The sequence below is a fragment of the Ustilaginoidea virens genome, chromosome 3, assembly GCF_000687475.1.
Source record: "Ustilaginoidea virens chromosome 3, complete sequence".
Taxonomy (NCBI): Eukaryota; Fungi; Ascomycota; class Sordariomycetes; order Hypocreales; family Clavicipitaceae; genus Ustilaginoidea; species Ustilaginoidea virens.
Window position 1 is genome coordinate 4,712,833 of NC_057318.1, and position 21,138 is coordinate 4,733,970.

The 21,138-nt window shown below is 58.7% G+C and overlaps 5 protein-coding genes across 5 annotated transcripts; 4 read left to right on the plus strand and 1 right to left on the minus strand.

The window, feature by feature from the left end:
* Positions 1 to 1,282: 1,282 nt before the first annotated feature.
* Positions 1,283 to 4,825, plus strand: UV8b_04178 (uncharacterized protein; the record flags this gene model as incomplete). The annotated part of the gene is made up of 3 exons (XM_043141676.1): positions 1,283 to 2,173; positions 2,268 to 2,861; positions 2,984 to 4,825. The coding sequence occupies 3 exons, from the start codon at positions 1,283 to 1,285 to the stop codon at positions 4,823 to 4,825; spliced, it is 3,327 nt and encodes a 1,108-aa protein (XP_042997610.1).
* Positions 4,826 to 7,411: 2,586 nt separating this feature from the next.
* Positions 7,412 to 7,657, plus strand: UV8b_04179 (uncharacterized protein; the record flags this gene model as incomplete). Its single annotated transcript, XM_043141677.1, has 1 exon — positions 7,412 to 7,657. The coding sequence occupies one exon, from the start codon at positions 7,412 to 7,414 to the stop codon at positions 7,655 to 7,657; it is 246 nt and encodes an 81-aa protein (XP_042997611.1).
* A 253-nt stretch (positions 7,658 to 7,910) lies between these two features.
* UV8b_04180 (uncharacterized protein) lies at positions 7,911 to 10,631 on the plus strand (the record flags this gene model as incomplete). The annotated part of the gene is made up of 4 exons (XM_043141678.1): positions 7,911 to 8,771; positions 8,857 to 8,928; positions 9,015 to 9,092; positions 9,177 to 10,631. The coding sequence occupies 4 exons, from the start codon at positions 7,911 to 7,913 to the stop codon at positions 10,629 to 10,631; spliced, it is 2,466 nt and encodes an 821-aa protein (XP_042997612.1).
* A 1,106-nt stretch (positions 10,632 to 11,737) lies between these two features.
* Positions 11,738 to 14,833, plus strand: UV8b_04181 (uncharacterized protein; the record flags this gene model as incomplete). The annotated part of the gene is made up of 3 exons (XM_043141679.1): positions 11,738 to 12,663; positions 13,305 to 13,353; positions 13,448 to 14,833. 3 exons carry the CDS (start codon positions 11,738 to 11,740, stop codon positions 14,831 to 14,833), a joined length of 2,361 nt encoding a protein of 786 aa, XP_042997613.1.
* A 630-nt stretch (positions 14,834 to 15,463) lies between these two features.
* On the minus strand, positions 15,464 to 19,444 carry UV8b_04182 (uncharacterized protein; the record flags this gene model as incomplete). Its single annotated transcript, XM_043141680.1, has 2 exons — positions 15,464 to 19,180; positions 19,238 to 19,444. The coding sequence occupies 2 exons, from the start codon at positions 19,442 to 19,444 to the stop codon at positions 15,464 to 15,466; spliced, it is 3,924 nt and encodes a 1,307-aa protein (XP_042997614.1).
* Positions 19,445 to 21,138: the final 1,694 nt, after the last annotated feature.

Below are 21,138 nucleotides of genomic sequence, written 5' to 3' on the forward strand. Positions count from 1 at the left end.
ACAACAACAAAAAAACAAAAACAAACAAAAACAAACAAAACAACAACAACAACAAGAAAGTGGGGGAGAAGGGAAAGAAAAAAGGAGAAGAAGGAGAAACGTAAGAAAAGGAGCCGTCCGAAATGCATCCATGCTTTTGCCAGTCAAATGCAAATGCTCGCCAGATATATAGGTTAGGTTAGGTACCTAGTTAGCTGTTGGACCGAAATTGAACATTAAATGACCCGAATCAACAACCCTGGGCAAATGCCTGCCTTGATGTGGCTGTGTTGTGATTCCCAAAAGCCACTAGCTCGATCCCAGACGTTGCAAGTTCCATGTCCTATGTCGTTTTATGTCTAGTCCCGCCTGGGTGCATCTGGCCGTTCTATGTAGCGGCAGTGCCACTGACCGCTAAACGGTTCACTGCCCACCGACCACTGCCCACCGACCACTGACCACTAACATGTCAATACTGACCAAGATCCAGTCAAGATTGACCGCACCTGTCCCCGAGCGTCCTGGTGCTTAATGTCTGCCTGTGGTCCCCCCCCCCCCCCCCCCCAAAAAAAAGCCGCTGTTGTCCCCTGTTGGCTCCTCGTGCCAATCCCTCCCTCCACCGCTCAGGGGCTCACCAGTCACAAACATCCAAGCACCAGACGCCTATGTCCAGTCGACACCTGCCGAAACCAGAACTCGCATCGCCCGCTGCTTGGCCGCTGAAACCATGAGATAGCGCGCCGTGCGGCCTCACCCATCCCATTGACCCATCAGACATCAGACCGTTGACGCTTTTTGACTCGGAACTCGTGCGAATCTGCTCTTCATTGCTTCGTCGAGAAAGCCTCTGGGGCGATTCTTGTTCCCTCTTCCCTCCCCTTCCGCCCCCCACCGCCGTCCTCTCTGCCCGTGCCCGTCCGGCTGATCGTGCTGGTTGCAATTGACGCAACGCACCTCGTTGTGTCTCGCCGCGCTGAGGACACGACTGAGGTAACCGTCAATCCGCGTTCGGTTGCTGCGGCACTTGCTTGCGCCGCACCGAACCGCTCACAACATTCCCTCCCCCTCCCCCCCCCCCCCCCCAATCCCCCTCTGCTGTATCATCGCATCTCGCAGCATCACGCCGCATCACCTTGGCCACGGGAATTGACTGCAACGGTTGTTGATGGTACCTTCGTTGGCCCTTGGTACCCGCCTTGCATTCCGTCACGCTATCGCGACCGTTTGACCCGTTTTTTTTTTAAACCCCCCCCCCCCCCCTTCCCCCCCGACGACCTCGACAACTTAGTCTGCTGCGTGGATCATGTCGTCGGCAGCTTTGCAGCAGACGCCCCATCATCCGACCGCCCTGGCCTCGGCTCCGTTGTCCTCTTCTTCGAACCGCCAGTACGGTTCGCCGCACTCTTCTCCCGCTCGGGACGGTTGCAATGGCCATCAAGCCGTAACGTCGTCGTCACCTTCCACGAGGCGTCCTCCCTCTCGCAAACCCAGCGGAAACCCGGACTCTCCCTCGCTCGACATGGCCTTGCCAAGGCAGAGCCGGAGCGGTCCGCACCCTTCCTCGCAAGAAGCCCGTTCATCCAGGCCTGAATACCAACATGCCGTGCCTCTTGTCGCTCCCGTTGCACCGCCGCGCACGTCTTCTTCGAGCCACCAAGGCTCGAGTGCTCGCCGCAACCAGTATTCCAATGATGCCATGACCAGCTCTCCGCACCATGCTCAATCGGAGCCGTCACGAAATGCGTCACGCGGTGACACCAACGGGTACCCGGAAACGTCCAGAGGCAAGCGTTCAGCCCATGCTCCGCATAACCAGGAATCAGTCCATCCGTCCAGCAGTCACGACGCCCGGGAACTCCCAATCTCGCTACCCTTTCGTGCGAACCCTGCATCGAGCTCAAAGCCTGCACATGAAGCCAGCGATGCTCTGGCTCGCGTCATCTCAGAGGGGTCCAGTGGGCAGCAGCACACATCCCTTCATGATAACGCTCAGGGCCATCGCGACGCCGCACCCGCGCCAGGCGTGGCCATGAGCCCTTCACCAGAAGAACCTCGCGGCGGACGCAGCAGGCATGACCACAGCCGCAGTCACAAGGGGACCGTCAAATTCGGCGATTTCGTCCTCGGAGCTACCATTGGTGAGGGAGAGTTCGGCAAGGTCAAGTTGGGATGGAAACCAGAGAGCAGGGTTCAGGTACGCATTTCGCATTGTCGCATCAATAATCAAAAGACCCAACCGAAACCTACATTACATGTGCAAAAGAGTCTGACAATCCTTTCCCTCGCAGGTTGCCATCAAACTCATCAAAAGAGACACCGTCGGCGGGAACCCGTCCCGTCTGGGCAAGATCAGGCGCGAGGTCACAATTCTGCGCGGCGTTCAGCACGCTAACATTGTCCGATTAATAGACATGATAGAAACAGATCGATATATAGGAATCATCCTCGAATATGCGTCGGGCGGCGAGCTTTTCGATTACATTCTGGTCAACCGGTACTTGAAAGATCACTCGGCGCGCCGATTATTCTCGCAGCTCGTCTCTGGAGTTGGCTACTTGCATAAAAAGGGCATCGTCCACAGGGATTTGAAGCTTGAGAATCTGCTGCTGGATAGCAATCGAAACATCATCATCACCGATTTCGGATTTGCCAACACTTTCGACCCTAACGAGGAGCTCTCAGAGGAAGAGGAGCTCAATTTGGCAGATCGCGAACAAGTCAAGCGGATGGGTCTGGATAAAATCAAACCCAATGGAATGAGACGGGGAGACTTGATGCAAACCAGCTGCGGAAGCCCATGCTACGCAGCACCGGAGCTGGTGGTGAGCGACTCCTTGTACACGGGCCGAAAGGTTGACGTTTGGAGCTGCGGTGTGATCCTGGTACGTCGTCCTCGCACTTTTGCCCTCCGACCCCCCCCCCCCCCCCTTTTTTTTTTTTTTTTCTTTTTTGGGCGGAAGTCTTGCGCCGTGGACTATGGCTGAGCTGACCCTGTTGCCCACAGTATGCCATGTTGGCGGGCTATCTGCCGTTCGACGACGATCCCGCAAACCCCGAAGGCGACAACATCAATCTGCTGTACAAGTACATAGTTTCTACCCCTCTGACCTTCCCCGAATACGTCACGCCTCACGCACGGGATCTGCTCCGTCGGATCCTGGTTCCCAACCCTCGAAAGCGAGCCGACCTATTCGAGGTAGCTCGCCACAGCTGGTTGAGCGAATACGCGCACGTCGTGGAATTCGTCACCAGTTCCACAACGCTCCCCTGCGACGTCCAGAACGCGACAGCAGCGTCTCAAGGTTACGGCGACGCCCCGATGGTGACGAGGAGTGCCTCTGTGCGCGAAACTCCGAAACAAAAATCTCCCCTGCAAGCCGCTGTTGGGGGGCTTGCCAAAGCACACGCCAAGATTGATAACGAAGCAGACGCGACCTACCGGACCCCCAAAGATGCGAAGCGCAGAACGGTGCAAGTGGAGTATGTGGCGCCCACGACGCAGACGCAGCGCGGAGCCGATGCTGTCGTCTCCAGGCCTCCCGTTTCATTCAGCCGCGAATACGTCGACGGCCGTCCTGGGTCTTCGGCAAGGGACAAGGCTCTGCCTCATGACGTGCAAAATCCCTACGAAGCCTCTGGTCATTCCAAGCGACCTCCCAGTGCTCACGCATCTGGGCCGATTCGCCCACGCGACATTCGTTCGACCACGGACAGCAACGTTTACGCGACGGGGACCGCAACCGCCTCAAGGCCTCACACTGGAGGGTCCGTGCAGTCAGCTGCTTCCATGAGCTTGCCAGTACGGGGCAACTATGGGCAGCCGGTTCCTCCGGCTGTGGCCGACACCAATGTCCAGGGTCGTATCCAGCAGCCCGTCAACGCAGATGACGATGATGCAACCAGCGTGCCTCCCAAGTTCACCAGAATGTCCGGCTTCAACGAGGCCCGAGGCCATAAGAGGTCAAGCACGATAGGGGACATTGGGACCAAACTCCTGGGCCGCAGTGGCTCCGTGTTTAGTGCTCGAGGCAGGAAGAAGCCAGAAGGGCAACACGGCGAAAAATCGAGAAAGTACCCCCCGGTCAGCATGTCAAACTCCATGGCTCAGGGCGAAGAGGCAGCGGGCAGGGCATCGATAGATTCGCGGGCCTCTCGCCGTTCGTTTTCCCTAGGCATCGGGAAGAAGCGCAGCGGCAGCATGACGGGCTCACAAGACTCCGGAGAGAAGAGAGAAAGAAGGCGGTTCTCCCTGCTGCCGGCGTCCTTTTCCCTGAAGGCGATTGGCTTGGGCAAGGAGTATCCCGATGCCGTGTCATCCGCGGTGGGCTCGCACACGGATTTGCCGGTCGAGCCGGGTCGAGTTGAACCAGCAAGAGGTACGACGGCTCCGGGAGATGCCAGAGGCAGCACGCCATTCTTTGACAATGGTCACGACGGCAACGCGCAACGAGACAAGGACAACCCTAGCCCCGCCTATCATCAACAGTACGCGTCGGCGCAGCAGCCAGACAGTCGCCGACTCAGCGCAGTGCCTTTGTACATGCAGACTGCGTCTCACTTCAACAGCGGCTCTGAATCCTCGTTTGATTTCCGGCGGCCACCCACGGAGCCGCAGATGAGGTCGCACAGCCACGGCTTCTCCGACCATGCGAGTCACGAACATGACGGACGAGCTGCCACGAGCCGTGGAACAAGAGGCGTGCTACAAAAGAGCCACAAGCGCTTCACAGACGCCTATGACCAAGACGAGTATCGGGGACACGAAGGCAGCAGCGGGGCGGCCAAGCGAGTCATGGACTTTTTCAGAAGACGAGGAAAAGCCCGAAATGGGGACGAGCGCTCATAACGAATAGGGCCAAAGTTTTGACCGTGGTCCTGGAGCGGAGCGGTGCCAGCTGCCCAGGTACCTACATACATACCTACCTACCTACCTACCTTTGGCTTCGCGGGACAGGAAACGATGGGTGCTCAGACCCTCCAACCCGTCCAGCGTCACGTCACGTAGCACACGACCGAGTATACGCTGGTTTTGCTACCTGCTGTCGGGCCGTCGTCACGATGTACGCACCCAATCACGGCAAAGGAAGGGGGCCGCTCCCCTCCTCCCTCACTCGTCATTCTCTCGCATGCCAGCTCCCAGCAAGTTACGGCCCGTGGTTCACTTGCTTGCTTGGAAGCGTGTGGGGTGAGGACACTACAGGCGGTTTGTTTCTGGCAAAGTTCTTGACCGTTGTTTGCCCGCCCCTTTTATCATGTACGCTTTGGCAGCTGCTACTTCTGGCTGTCGACCATTTTACCTACCGTCTCTTTCCCACTGTCGGTGCTGCTTTGTCCCGGAACGTGGGTCATGATAGATACAGCTGCGGACATTTTGGATCAAGAGAGCCAAGAATAGACCAGTTAGACCATGGCGGGGAAGATGTGACTATTCTAGTCTGGATGAGAACGGCTGCAGCTGCGCGAGAGCCAGCCGTCCGGAGAGGGGATCTCACTTTAGTTTCTCTTTCTTTTTCTTTTTTCTTTTTTCTTTTATCATGTTCTTTTGTCTTGCTGCCTTTTTCCTCTGTGCGGTGGTGTATGGCTTAGGGTATTTACCAAAGTGAAGAGGCTGTACATGGTGGTGGCCTTTGTGTGCGAGAACCGAGAGTCGATAGATTGGGAAAGTTGATGGTCAAATGGCGACGGCATGTTGTAATGCAAAGTACATACATGGGAGTTTGAGACACCAATGTAACACCACTTACCTGCCTTGCCTGCCTGCCTGGGCTTTACCTGCCTACCTTGGGTACATGCGCTCCTGAGCAAGTGAATACGACATGGTACACGATCGGTCCTCGAGACCAGGCCGCGATGTTTTCACGAGGAGTTTACGAGAGACGCAGATGTCGGCAGGATCGGGGATGCTTGTCGTGGGGGGAAAGGGGGGGTGGGGGGGGAAGGGAAACCGGATACCGCGGTCCGGTAGGGAATCAATGCCCACGTAGGCTGCCTAATCAATAATAATCAGCGACTGCTCGGATAGTCAACCGGGCGATGGGAAAGATGAATTGTGGGGGGTCGCACACGGATCGTCAACCGTCGTTGCGGTTTCTGCAACAACTGTCTCAGAATCAAGACGTTTTGCAGGACTGGACTGTACTCCGTACGCGGTACTCTGTCCGTAGCGTTGGTTACGAGTCTGGCATTGCAAATTGTGCGACGTGGGAGTAGGATCTACCGGATTTTGATATCGAACTCTCTCTTCTTCTTCTTTTTTTTTTATTATTATTATTATTTTTTTTTTTAAAAAAAAAAAGATTAAAAAGCGAAGCGGTAATCTTTGTCCCGTGATAAGCGGTGCCATCGTGATGGATGACGCCGATTCACTCTGATCCGTACTCCACCGTGCGGGCTGCACAGGTCGGCCATGTCGCTTGAGCGTACATGGTAGCTACCTAGGTAGGTACCTAGGCTAGGTAAGGAGGTAGCTACCTACGGATTACAGCTAGCTGCATGTGCTATTGACAGCTTTACGTCATTCCGCTACGGGGGCACAGAGCTCGTCCAGGATTACAGTGCAAGCTTGCCGGGGCACTGTGCCCTTCACCGCCGTTTACCTGGTTTTTTCCGACTGCGCTTTGGTCGGCAGCTCAACTTGGCTCCCTTTGCACACTGTACAGCCCAACTGGCCGTTTTCGCGCCATCGCGAATCCATCCCATCCTTGGCGTGTGAAAAAAGTACCTAGTTACCCGGCCATCCCTAGGCCGCGCAAAAGGCCGGACCGAACCTCCTCTTCCTAGCTACCTGCCTACCCGTGTCTTACGCATGCACAGGTCTGCCGCCTTGCCGCAACTTGCCAAGATGCCGCCTCTGGTGATTCGATCCGGAAGCAGCGTCGAGTACGCCATTGAGCGTGCTTGGCGCTGTGCACGTCGCCGTCGGGGGTTGCACGCAGGGGCTTGGGCAATCGCACGCCGAGGTACATGCGGAGTACGGAGTACGGAGTACGGAGTGCGGAGCAGTAGCCTGGTACCTTGGTCAGTATCTGCCGGAGTGAAACCTGCTTTGCCGACGCGACGACGCCATGCTCCTGGCATATGGTTGGTCGGGACACGACGATCCGGCCGGCAGCAAGTGACGGACGCAAGTCGATGCCCTTCCGGTCGTACGGGAAGGCGTTATCCAGATATCCGCTCGAGTTGCCAGGAAGAAAAAAAAAAAAAAAAAAAAAAAAAAAAAAAAAAAAAGGAGGCAGGCGCATCATCACTGGGCAGGTGGCGACCACACGAGGGGAGAAGGAACGACTGACTCAATGGAAAGTTTGTTCGTCACGCCCCGCCTTTTCGACGGTCCCAAGGGTGATGATGATGGGGGCGCTGCAGAGCGGCCGGCCGGCGGACCGATACTATCGGCCAGCTGCGAGCTGCGGTGCTGCTGCACCCCAGAATGATGATGCCTTCCAGGCTGGTGGCCACGGGAGAGGGGAAAGAGGCCCTTGCCCTTGTACTGGGGCCGTCTGCCGCCTACGGCCTACCGGCGTCAAGTACCGGAGCATGTACCAGACGCCAGTTGACGCCTGGCCCTTCTCGTCGGCCAGGCCCAGGCCTAGGCCCACCCAGCACCATCACCGGCACCAGCACCAGCACCAGCACCAGCACCAGCACCAGCACCCCTGACGGCTGGGGAATGGAATGTTAATTTGCCCATAAATAACCAGACACTTCCCCGGAAGCCCCTTGAAGGGAGGGCCTCCGCCTAACCTCCTGCCAACGCTTCATCGCCTTCCTTGCGCTTCTCTCTCCTGCTTCTCCTTCCAACTCGGCGCCCGTCACCCAACCAAACATAGGTAGGCCCCTTGGAGATTTGGCCTTTTGCCGCTCGTCCCTCCCGTGCTCCCCTGGCAGATACGCGCGTCCTCGGCACGGTCCTCGCTGTCGTAACGGCCTGCTCGATGACACAAGCCTCCTCCGATCCCCCGGATATAGAGAACCAACGCTCGGGTGCAATACCAACCACCGATGGAGTGTCGTCTCGGCAGCCGGCCCGCCAGACGCAGACACCCCTTTGCTTGAGCGACTTCCCGCCCGCCGTCAACCCGTTTGATGCTCGAATCGCCCAGCTCGCATCCGACAGCGCCGCATCCAATGTCGCCCGCGACCCCGGCAGCTGCATCCTGCTTGACGGGAGCCCCAAGGATGCCGATGCCGATGCCGATGCCGATGCCGATGCCGGCGCTGGCTTTGGCGTCTTGGGCTCTCTGCCCAGCCGTCGAGTCCTCCCGGCACCATCGCAAGATGAGGGGCCGGGGGCTGTTATAGAGACCAAAGAGGGCCGCTGCGTTGCAAACGATTCCGTTGCCGGGCATGGCCGTGGACAAGACGGCGGCGCTGGTGCCGACCGCGGCAAGGGTAAAAGGCCCCTTGTCGACGAGTTCCGTAGGTCTTTCTGGCTCATCGCCACCCACAGCTGGCTCAACGTTCTGCTGGTGTTTGTGCCTGTCGGCATAGCCGTGGCCAACATCCACGGCGTCCACGGCGGCATAGTCTTCGCCATGAACTGCATTGCCATTGTGCCCCTTGCCGGTTTGCTCAGTCACGCCACCGAGTCCGTGGCCAGCAAGATGGGCGACTCGCTCGGCGCCTTGCTCAATGTCACCTTTGGGAATGCCGTCGAGCTCATCATCTTCATCATCGCCCTGGTGAAGAACCAGATCCGCATCGTGCAGGCGTCCCTGCTGGGCTCAATACTGGCCAACCTGTTGCTCATCCTGGGCATGGGCTTTTTCTTGGGCGGGCTCCGCTACCGAGAGCAGGTACATATGCATCATGACTCTGCGTGACATCGTCTTCACCCTCTCCCCTTGGGGCGGCCTCGCGACTAACGCCCAGCGCCTTTAGATTTACAACTGCACCGTCACCCAGATGAGTGCTTGTCTGCTTAGCCTCAGTGTCATTAGCTTGGTGCTGCCTGTGAGCCGCTCATTCCCCCCCCCCGGGCCGTACGGAGAGTGTCGGCGTGCGTCAATGGTGAAGACTGTCGCTGACCTCTGACAAAGACGGCCTTTCACGCATCTTTCAAGGATTCCAAACGTGCCGATGCCCAGTCTTTGAAAATAAGCCGTGGCACCAGCGTGGTAAGTCCTAGCCGGCCGTCTTTCCACCCACGGCATTTTTAATCTGTCACCAGACTTTGCCTGCTCACGACGGTTTCTCCCTAGGTCCTGCTGGCGGTGTACATCATTTATCTGCTTTTCCAGCTCAAGTCTCACGCATTCTTGTACGAATCGACACCGCAGCACATTGTCGATGCTGAATCGACGCCCGGTCCGGCTGCTGCCTGGCTGGACACCTCTAGCAGCTCAGACTCGGACTCGTCGTCGAGTTCCGACTCGAACTCGTCGATCCACTCTCGCGACACTATCGGTCGCAAGATGAAGAAGGTTCTGCGTGGTGGGCGACGACGAAAGTCCTCCCTCGCCTCGATGGACGCAAACGACGTCAAAGCAACGCAGACCAGTTCCGCGGCGCCGCCTGGCGGTGGAAACCCCAGCCCTGGTGACGAAGCGGTATCTGAGGCATCGTCGTCCCGCAAACACTACTTTGCTCGTGTGCCACCGTCAACGGATGAGGTAGACAGCTCGGATGACGAGGAAGGCAGCAGCCGGCGTCGGAAGCGTCGGCACCGCCATCGCTCGCGCAGAAAGCACAGGAAGAGAGAGCGTCGGGACAAGAAAAGCTCGCCACGCCCTGCAGGCGCGCAGGACGAGGCCGGGCTGCAGGATCGAATCCACTCGGACACGCGCCGCGTCGACTTTGCGATCCCTCCGCCTGGGACAACAGCATCTGACGCAGCTGCGGCGGCGGCGGCGGGCTCAAGCGGCAACGAGTCTGCCACTCCCAAGCGGCCATTATCCGCCTTTCGATCCGTCTCCATCAAGACGTTTGCGCCGACCGTCTTTGCGCAGAAGCCCAACGCGGCGGGGGCGGGGGCGGCGCCTCCCATCCTAACCGGTCCGGTGCCTCGGGTTCGGTACGGCATCAGGCGCACCAACTCCCTCCCCGACAGGCTGGGCCAGCATCACCTACGTCCCGCCGGCGCCATGCTGCCCGCGCAGATCCCTCTGGCGTCGCTAAACGCCGCGGCCGCAGCCACCAGCGACGCCCCAGACGTCCAGGAGGAGCACCTGACCCGCGCGGCCGCCATCATTCTCCTCCTCACGACGACGGCCCTGGTTGCGCTGTGCGCCGAGTTCCTGGTCGGCTCCATCAGAGAGGTGACGGAGAGCTCGAGCCTGGGGGAGATATTCATTGGCCTTATCATCCTCCCGATTGTCGGCAACGCCGCGGAGCACGTGACCGCGGTGACGGTGGCGATGAAGAACAAGATGGACTTGGCCATAGGCGTGGCCGTGGGCAGTTCCATCCAGATTGCGCTGTTTGTGACGCCGCTGGTGGTTATCCTGGGATGGATCATGAACAAGGAGATGACCTTGTACTTTACGCTGTTCGAGACGGTGTGCCTCTTTGTCTCGGCCTTTATCGTCAACTTTCTGGTGCTGGACGGGCGCAGCAACTACCTCGAGGGCGCGCTTCTGTGCGCCGTCTACTTCATCATTGCCGTCGTGGCGTTTTTCTTTCCCAACGACGACGAGGCGAACAACTGGGGCCACTAGAGCCCAGGATGCGGGGGGGCAGGCCGGGGCGTGGTGTACGTATGGATGAATGCCAAGGGGCGTCGAGGGCTGTCGGGCTGTCGGGCTGTCGGGCTGTCGTGTGCTGTGGTGTGCTTGTCGCGGGGAGAGGAGAAGGGTGAAATTTTCTATTGACTTGCATCGAGATGGTTGAAAGTTGCCAAGTGCTTTAGGCCGACACCCAGCCCACTTATTACTGACACTTGGCTTTGTACCAGGTACCTACCTAGGTGCGTACAAGTACTGCGTACCTCGAGGTACCCAACCCAAGGTTGGTAGGCGCACATACATGCTATTCCTTGCCGTAAGACGGCTCTCTTTCAAACGACAAGGCCCCCCAAAACACACCCCAAAATACACCCCCCTAACCCCTCTGCCCCCGGGCCGCTACAGTCGACCAAGATGTCTGCCCCCGGGTTCTTAAACAGACTTGACCATCTGAGATGCTACCCAGCACAGGGTAGTGTAGGTGCCCGTTCGTTGCAGACGCGAGCAGATCCAGACAAGCACCCCCGCGCCCCACTTCACGCCCCACGCCCCAAGCCCCAAGCCCCATCAAGCTAGGGGTGGCAGGGCAGCCGCAGCGCACCGCCACCGCCACCGCCACAGCCGCAGCTTGCTTAGTTGGATTTCTGCAGGCAACCAGCCTTCAATGAGCCCCACCTGGTCGGAGCTGCAGGCGCCAACTCAGGCACATGCACGTCATGACATGACTAGCCACGTTTCTCCCGGACGAGAACCAGACCGACCAGACTCTTTATTAAAAGGCTTTGGTGAAGCAGGACACTGCAACATGCCCGGCACTATTTAGGAAGAAAAAAAAAAAAGCCAAACTTCCAACGCGTGCCAACACGTGTGTCCATCACAAAGGTGAGCAGTCCGGAGCGGAAACATGCCAGCCAAGCCCCATGCTGACGAGCCTGGCAACAGAACTACAGCGCCGGGATCGGGATCGATTACCTACACCTAGGAAGCAGGTAATCCAAGGTAAAACACCGTGCAAAGAAGTAAAGCAAGTCCGACCATCAGCCATGTGTTTCGGCCGCAGGAGGGAGGAGAATGAAGACCCGTCCCCGAGACCGGCTCGCATGAGCCCGTCGCCTGGTCCGTCGAAAGCCTCGCCTACAGCCTGGTCGAAAGCCTCGCCGGCAGCCTCGCCGACGGCCCCGCCTCCAGCGTATCAGCGCAGCCACGCCGGGCCGGCGGCGCAGCCCCCGACGCACGACTGGCAGACCGCCGTCCCGGACACGGCCCTGCTGCCGCCGCCCCCGGCGGTCTTCAGCGCGCACGACCGCTCGCCCGCGAACAACGCCACCGAGGCCGAGGCCGAGGCCGGCGAGGCGTGGTGCGCCGCCCGCCCTCTCGCCGCGCCGGCGCCGGGGCCCCTCGACGCCGCCGCCCAGAGGGCCCTGCGGGCCGGCGACATCCGGCTCCTGCGGCCGGATGGCTTCCGCGGCACGCTGACGCGCCGGGGCCCCGGGCGCTGGGAGGTGGCCACGCGCGCCGGGTCGCCGGACTGCTGCGTCGTCGGCCACCCGCCGCTGTACGTGGCGGCGCAGCACCGGCACGCGCCCCGGACGGCCTACTACGAGGTGCGGGTGCTGCCGGGCAGCCGGGGCAGCCGCGTGGCGCTGGGGTTCGCCGCGCTGCCGTACCCGCCGTTCCGGCTGCCCGGCTGGCACCGCGGGAGCCTGGGGGTGCACGGCGACGACGGGCGCCGGTACGTCAACGACCGCTGGGGGGGCAGGGACTTTACGCGCGAGTTCGCCGCGGGGGAGACGCTGGGGATCGGCATGACGCTGACGCCGGGCGCGGGGGACGGCGCGCGGCCGCGGGTGTCGGTCTTCTTCACCCGGGACGGGGTGGCGGCCGGCGGGTGGGATCTGCACGAGGAGAGGGACGCGGGGACGGATCTGCCGGTCACGGGGCTGGAGGGGTTCCACGACCTGAGCTGCGCCATCGGGGCGTTTGACGGCGTCGGCTTCGAGGTGATACTGAACCCGGCCGGGTGGCGGTACAGGCAGGCCTCTGCAGAGGATTGCAGCTGACGGACGGGGGCCGGGGTTGGATTCTCGTAGTGACGAAAGGCTGAAAAATGCGCATTTAGCTGATTCAAGCAGTAGAGCATCAAGCTGAGGCTTCCTTGCAGCACACGAAGCCCCGTGATTGCCGGCGACGTCCTGCCTGCAGCACTTTAATACTTACCCTGCACCAGGCACGGGCTGCGGAGACTGCGGAGACTGCGGAGCCCGCGGTGGGGCGGGTCCACATGCAACCTGCGCGATGGAAACTGTGGGGCTCTCTCACGGGGCTGGCCCCGCCCTCTTTTTGCTTGCTGCCAAGCAACTTTTCATCCTCAGCATCCATATCATCCAACCATCCACATCATTTATCATCCATCATCCATCATCCATCATCCATCATCCAACCATCCACATCATCCATCATCCACCATCCACGACATCTACGTGTCCGTCTACACACACACAGCCCGCAGGCTTGTTGCGCAGGCCGTCGTCGCAATGGACGTGGACAGCGGGCATCATCTCCTCACGGCCATTGCAGCTGGCGAGCCCGTCAAAGAGTATGGCGCCCCTGCCTGTGTGCTTTTTCTCCCTCCCCTCCCCCCCCTCCATGCTGACGGATACGCATCAGAGGCGCGTGGTTGGACCTGAGAACCGACATCATCGCACGATTAGACAAGGTACCCTTTTCCCGGCTAGGCGTCAAGCCCTGAGCAGACCCCCGTCTTGGGAGTTGGGGGGGCATGGAGACTGAAAAAAAAAACCCTGGTCCAGATTGCGCTCAACGACTTTCCCATTCCCAACCTGCCATCGCCGCCATCGCCGCCGCCGCCGCCGCCGACATTAGAGACTCGCCCGCTCTCCCCCCCACTGCCCTCGTCGCCCCTGGAACACGCGCCTTCGCACGAGGAAGCGGCGGACAAGGACAACGCCCAACCCGACATGCGGCCGGTCGAGCCGGCCCACCAGCTGCCAAAGCAGATTGCCGACATGCTGCGCGATGTCAAGACCCACATGGAGACGTTCAAGACGTGCGCGCCGCATACCATCCAGCGGATTGCGGAGCTGGTCCTGGAGCCCAGAGCGCACTACAAGGCCCTGGCGCCCTATCTCCACGCTGTCGATCGGGTGGTGCGCGTCACCTCGGGCACAAGCGCGTACCCGCTGCCGTCCGTCGTCCCCGACATGTCCGCCATGGAGCTGAACGGAGGAGAGGACGCGCGAGATCCCGCTGCGGCTGTCGCTTGGAGCAACCCCACGGCGGCGGCGTTGGGCACCGACGAAGCCTTGGGCGGGGCGCTGCTCACCCCGATCCCGTGGCTGAGGAGGCCGAGTCCCGAAACCAACGGCGACGCAGCGTCGTCAGCGTCAGCGTCAGCGTCAGCGTCACCGGGTCCGGGTCCTGCCCCGGGTCCGGCATCCGCGGGCGCGCAAATCCACAGCGAGGGCACCGAGACGATTGACGGACCAAACGGCGTGGGCAGCATCGAGACAGTGTCTGTTAGCGTCAACGGGGTCCCGTCCACCGGCCACGCCAGGGGCGTCACGCAGGGGGAGTTGCTGCGGCAGGAGCAGCGTGCCGGAGTCGTGCCCGTCAGCCAGCTGACCGCTGGCAGCCAGCCATCACCGCCGGCCGACGAGGACGGGGGGGGGTTGAACCAAGAGGACGAGCAGGTGCCTCACGCGCGGGGGCCGCAGGAGATTGGCGTCAGCGACACGGGGCCCCAAGGCGTGACGACCAGCTACGTGGGAGACGACGGCGTCTTGCTGAACGGCATCGACGTGGAAGCCGCGGTTGGAAGAAGACGCCGGGACGAGCGGCAGCACCAGACAGAGGCACACGCCAGGGCCGACGACGACGGCGACGACGACGCCAACGCCGACGCCGCCAGCAGCCCCTCCAGCACCGAGAGTGCGGGCACGAAGCGGGAAGCGGAAACCCAACTCCAAGGCGAGCCTGCCAAGAAGGCGAGAGAGGACCACGCTCCTCAACCAGCTGCCGTCGCTGGTGTCGACGAAGCGGCGGCAGCAGCAGCAGCACACGAACCGACGCCCACCCCAGCTTCAACGACAGATACAACAAAAGCACAAGACGGGGCACAGCTTGAAGCAACGCAACCTGCCGATCCCAGAGACAACGAGACCAAAGCAAGTGTCTAGAAGCCTACTTTGGTCATGATGAGCCGTAGATGGTGCACGAGACCACGAGTTTAGTTTCTTTTCTTCTTCCTTTTTTTTTTTTTTTTTTTTTTACTCGGTGTGTGTGTGTTCTTATTTTCCATCATGTAACCCTTGCTCCCATTCTTTTTTTTTTTTTTTTAATTTTGTGTTTCTTTGGCGGCAAGCATCGCGCCCGACTTGATACCATGGACTTGGTGGTGCACCGAGTGGGGGGGATGATGGGCGTGGATAAAAAGCAAAAGATGGCGAAACGCGCGGGAAGCGGCGCGGCTTACTATGGGGAGGGGGCTGGTCCTTTTTTACCCCTTGCGAGAGAAAATCTGTTGGTTTCTTTTCGGATGGCGCCGTGGCTGGCCATTGTAATGAATACTATCCGTAGTCCGGCTGGGCTCGGTTGAGCGACCCTAGATTCGTGATCCACATGCCCGCCAGCTTGGCGCAGAATGAAGAATGAATCAAGGATGGATCCCGAAAGTTTTGCGTGCCTGCCGTCAACAGGGTGAAAAGAAAAAAAAAAAAAAAGGGAAAACGCCGTCCGAAAATACATCCCCCCCCCCCCCCCCCTTGGCAAGGGAATCTTCGTCAACACGCGCGCGCGCCGCGCGCTTTTCAGAAAATCTTGGTGATGCTCTCCCTCATAATGACGCTGTTTTGCCTCTCGTCCCGCTTCACCCGGAAGAAGCTGTCGCAAAAGTCGCTGCAGCGCATGTGGCGCAGAAAGTCCTCGTCGTGCGTAATCACAATCAGCTGAAAGTTGCTCTGCGCCTGGCGCGCCTTGATGATGGCGTGCAGGCTCTCGGCCAGGCTCTTGATGTTGTCGCGGTCCAGGTTGGTGGTGGGCTCGTCGAGCGCAATCAGGCCGCAGTTGACGCCAAACGACTCGGCCAGCGCCAGGCGGATGATGATGCTGGCGAGCACCTTCTGGCCCGCCGAGCAGCGGCCGCGCATGTCCATCTCCGTGTCCTGCTTGACCATGCACAGGCGGTAGTTGTAGCTGCGCTTGCCCGTCGACGACTCGTTGTCGGAGCGGATCAGGATGGTGTCGATGTCGGTCCCCTGGTACGTCGACTGCCACAGCTCGCCGGCGATGCGGTTGACCTCGGCCATCTTCACCGAGTGGAACTGCATGACGGCCCGGTCGACGGCCGCGCCGCACTGCGCCAGGTCCTCGATGGCCGCCTTGGTCGTCTCGACGCGGATGTGCGACTCGCGGTACTTGTGCCTGGCGTCCTTGTAGTCCATCTCCCACTCCTGCAGCAGCCTGCCCAGCTCCTCGTCCTTGGTCTTCATCGCGCCCATGACCGAGCCCCGCTCGGCGAGCAGCCGGCTCGACTGGTTCTCCAGCGACCGAGCCTCGCCCTGCAGCCGCTCGTAGTCCTCGCGGGCGTTGCGGTCCTCCAGGTCGCCAATGTCCCTCCGCAGCACCTCCAGCTGCCTCAGGTGCTTCCGGTAGTTGAGGTTGTCGCCAATGTTCTTCTTCTTGCGATCCCCGCTGTCAATCTCCTGCTTCAGCTTGTTCGTCCGGACCGTAATGTCCGTCATGTCCCTTTCCGTCTCGCCAATCGACCTTTCCAACGCCGCAATGTCGCGCTGGTTCGACGCCAGGTTGGATGGCCCGCCCCGGTCCAGGTAATCCTGAATGTCGCTGTCCAGCATTCTGATTTCGCTGACAGAGTTGGCGATGCTGTCCCGCTCGTCCGCCACCACTTGCTCCCTGCCGCGTCCGGCGCGAAGCGTCTCGTCTCGAGCTGACCGAGCGTCCACGATGCCTGCTTCGATCCTCTCGAGCTCCTCGTCAGCTCGCTGAATGCTCTCCCGTTGATGGCTCATTTCGTCCCTCAAGGCTTGTATCTGCTTTTGAATATCCAGCTTCTTGTCCAGCTGGCCGACAACGTGTCCAATCTTGTTCCTCAGCTCGCTTCTTTCAAGCTCCAGACTCGTCACCTGATCCTTCATGCGCTGTCTGTCTGCCGTGAGCTTGGCCAGCCGCGCCTTGAGACCTCTCAGCTTCTCGCCAATGCTGGCCTGGAGCTCCTGGATCTCGTCGGCGCTTCGCGTGACAACACCAGACATCTGCTGTGACATTATGCGATCCACGTGTCCTTCCGAGTCTTTTATATCCCTGAACAGCTGAGAAATGCTCGCGACTGTCTTGGAGAGATCGTCGAGGTCCCGTAACCTCTCCTCCTCACCAAAAACCCTTGCCTCGTGCTCTTCCAGCTGGCGATCGAGCCCGTCATGCTCACCTTCAGTGGCCCTTTGCTCGTCCCGTATCGAGGGCAGTTCCGCGGTCAATCTTTCAAACGTATCGTAAGAGGATCGAACGGCACGAAGACTCTCCAGAGTCGCCACCGAGTCCTTCAAGTCTTTCTCCACGTCCACCTTGCCCTTTGGATCGAGGTTCTTTTCAATCTTGTTACCAAGCCTTTCCAGGCTGGCGTTCTGGCCGTCATCGAAGTGGCGTTCGCATAGCAGACACTTTCTTTTGGACTCGAGGATCCGCTTGCACTTGCTGTAATAATCGACCAGTGCGTCGAAGAGACTCAGCTCATTGCGCAGGTCTTCAACTTGCTGTTCGACGGAAGCAACCTCGTCGGTGTAGTCGTCGATGCTCGCGCCCTCTCGAACCTCCCGAAGAGCGTCCAGAACTTGCTGTTTGCACTTTTCGGCCTCCAGAGTCTTGAGCTCCCCAGAGTCCTTTGCGTTTTTGAGCCTGAATGCCACTTTTTGTTGCTTGTTTCTGGTCTGATCCAGGATCCGGCGAGCTTCTTGAAGTGACTTGTTTTGTTGTTTCACCGCCGCTTGGAACTGGGAGTCTAGCGTGCCGAGGTCCCAGTCATCGCCCACGGTAGCAGAAAGCTTTGGCTTCCACATGGTAGTCAGAGTGTCAAGCTTCCTCTTCCTTTCGGCGACCTCCTTCTTCCTCAGGTCGAGCTGCGCCCTCTCGGAAGCTAGGCGGGTACATTCAACAAGCTCTTGGCCCAGTTTCTCGTTCTCTTTCTCGAAGTGCCAAAGCTTATCATTCTCCTCGGATATTTGCTGGTCCCAACTAGCCTTTTCCAGTTCTTTCTGCGATTTGTCAAGCCTCGCACCAACCTCTTCAAGTTGCTCGTCGAGAATGGCTCTGGCGCCCTCGTCGACATCGATCAAGCTCGCATCGTTCTGGAGGTGAGCCGTGCGCTTGTCAATGGCTCCGATGCGCTGTTTGGCTGACACGCGGTCTTGCGTTCGCGCAGCCTTTTGCCCCTCCAGCTCGGTTATGACAGCGGTTGCCTTGTCCAGCTCGACGGTGTTTTCTTTCTGCAAGCGCTCAAGATCCCGCTTCTTCTCGGCGAGAAGCTTTTGAACCTTTTCATTGAACGACTTGACTTGCACCTCATTTAGACTGCCGTCGTAACCGCGGAAGCCAGAGGCGGTCGCGGCTTCCTGTATCATTTCCATACGCGCCGTGAGTTGACGTTCGTATTTTTCCTTGTCAGACTGATGCTTGCCCTGCTCCGACAGCTTGGTGGATAATTGTTTGCGTGAGAGGGACAGTTGCTGTTGCAAGGCGTTGTACTGGCTCTTGTTCTGCTCGGCTTCCAGGCGGTAACGCTCCATGCTGTGCTCGTACTGCTCCAAGGCACTTTCCAGCGCCTCGTCGTCCCCCGGAAGCTCATCGAAAGTTTGTTTCAACTCGTTCACAGCATCCCGACGGTATTCTAGCTGTTCTCGCTTATTCTGAAGGTTCTGGACGATTTGGAGGAAGCTGTTCGCTTGCTCATGTTTTTGACGAGCTTGATCCTGAGTATCCTGCATCTGGGATGAAAGGGCTTCACACCTTTCCCGAGCTTGCTCAATTTCGCCCTGCAAACCCACCATTCGCTTCTCAGCTCTCTGGCCGCGGTCTTTGTTGACTTTGTTGTGCGCCTCGTCGTTCTGCAGCTTGCCCAGCTCTTCAACATGCTTTTTGCGGAGGACCTTGAGGTTATCAATGGCTTTGGTATACTTCAAGGCCTCGAATATTTCGTCAAACCGCTTCTTCAGAGCTGCCGGCTCGCTGAGCGGCCACAGCGATTCGTCCTGGTGGCAGAATATGACTGCATCCAAGATGGCGGGGGAAACACCGAGTCGTTCGGGAATCATCTCGTCGAGTTGCGCCTGTCTCGTCGAGGTCGTGGTTCTCTCGCCATTGTTCACAACGACCAGCGAGCAGTCGAGCGTCTTCTGAGACCGCGTGGCTTTCTTGACAGTCAGCTGCAAGCTGCGGGTGGCAACATGCTGGCGGTCGTTGATGGAGCGGAACTGGAGCTTCACTTGCGCCAGGACCTCCTTTTCTCCACATAGCTGCGAGTTGTGAGCGCGGATGACGAGGAAAGCCCGTGGGAGCAGTGTATCCCTCACCTTGGGATCGTGAATAAAGGCGCCACCCTTGCTATTCGGCGGCAGTTCCCCAGTGGTGGCATACTTGAGACATTCGATGATTGTCGTCTTTCCGGACCCATTGTAACCCACGATGAGTGTCAACGGAGTGTTGAATTGGATGGCCTCGCGCACTGAGGGACTAAATGAACGAACCCCCGAAATGGATAGTTTGTCTATTCTCGACATTGTGTTTGGTGTGACGCATGTGTTTGATGAGCAGCAAGTTTTGGCGTTGCTCCAAACTTTAGTTGGCCGTCCGCAGAACACCTGAGCAGGTACCTGCCTTGTACTGGAAGGTAGGTCACGAGTAGATGTTGAGAGAGCAAGATACCTCCTTAGGTACCTACCTGGCAGGCGGTACGAGTACAAGCTACATACCTACCTATGGCCCTTCCAGGTAGGATGGCGCGTGGCTCGGTTAAACCAAAGCCGAATTGCGCGCGTCAAGATGCGGCCTGGGGTGTGGGGGGGGGAATGCGTGTCCACGTGATATCCGTACCGTGCACATATATGCGATAATGCGATTTAAGGAGTAAGTATTCCTAACAATTTGCCACATATGAGCAATATCAACACATAAGCGCGCCTATGCCAAACATTTGATCCAGCCTCTTGGCTCTTGGCGGCGGCAGGCATCCATCGAGCTGAATCGTGTTCGAGTCACTTTTTTTCTTCCCTCATTTCCACATTCACATCATTTCACACTCAATCGCGCCCCCCAGACCTGCTGTGACTACCTAATGTAACCGGGCGGGATAAATTACCCAATTTTGATCTGACCTGCTATTGCGGAGTACCGAGTACCGAGCTCGACTTGACCAGCTTCTTTTTCCCCCTCCCCTCCCCTCCCCTCCCTCCGCCTTCGGCCAAGGTGTGTGTGATTTGTCTCTGGGCGCCACTGAAAAATCTCGCCGCCCTTGACCTCAAGCCCCCTCTCTTCATCACAATTAGAAGATATACGTCATGTCGTACGAGGTGTGTACCTCGGTAGTATAGCCACATTCATTGTGACTTGTTATTTTGACTCCTCTATCCTACCTACCTACCTAGGTACCTACCTAGGTACCTACCAGGCAGGTGATGGTGGCTGGTGCCTGGCTTGTAACCTGAAAAGTCCACGTCTCCAATCAGTTCAGTATCCGTCCTCATCAGGCTCACACCTCAGGTACTTGGTTACCAGGTAATAGGTACCGGTATGGAGGAGGATTTGCACGGTGCGAAAACTGGGTCGTGGTGGGGGCGGTTAGCTATCCCTAGTCCGTTTCAGAGCACAAGCGTGATGACAAGCCCTAGCGACGGTGGGAATTCGCCCAAGCCCCAGTCTCGTCCGTCCGGGTTCGTAACATGGGCTTTGTTTCCTTTCCCCATGATTGGCAGCATCGCAAAAATCAAGCTTGTTCAATCAGACGCAATTGGCGTTTTGCGAGAGCCCCTGCAAAATCCAGATACTACCAGTACCAGACCAGACTCATGATGGGTCAAGGACGCAGGTCCATATCTACCTACCACCTCTTTTGCAGAGAGCGCGCTGGAACATCATGTGGCATGGCGGCTTTCAGGTGTTCCGGTTAATCCCAGCCGTGTTGCCAGTACGGAGAAGGGAGGGGGGTTGGAAGGGAGAGGGGGGGGGGGGGGGCGACCTGACCGGGACCGACCTACCTATGTACCTCCTTACCTGCCTCTGCTTTTGGCCATGTCTATGGCCTGAAGACCCAATGTGTGTGTCCCGTTCCACCACAGGCACCGCACCGGCCGTATCTTTCCCTCAAGCGCTTGGGTCTCCATTTCTGTAAGGAAGATCGCAGTCCTCTCCGCAGAGACAATCACAGATCCTCCGTAGATTTTTCTTTTTTTCGGCTGCGTCACAAAAAAACAAAAAC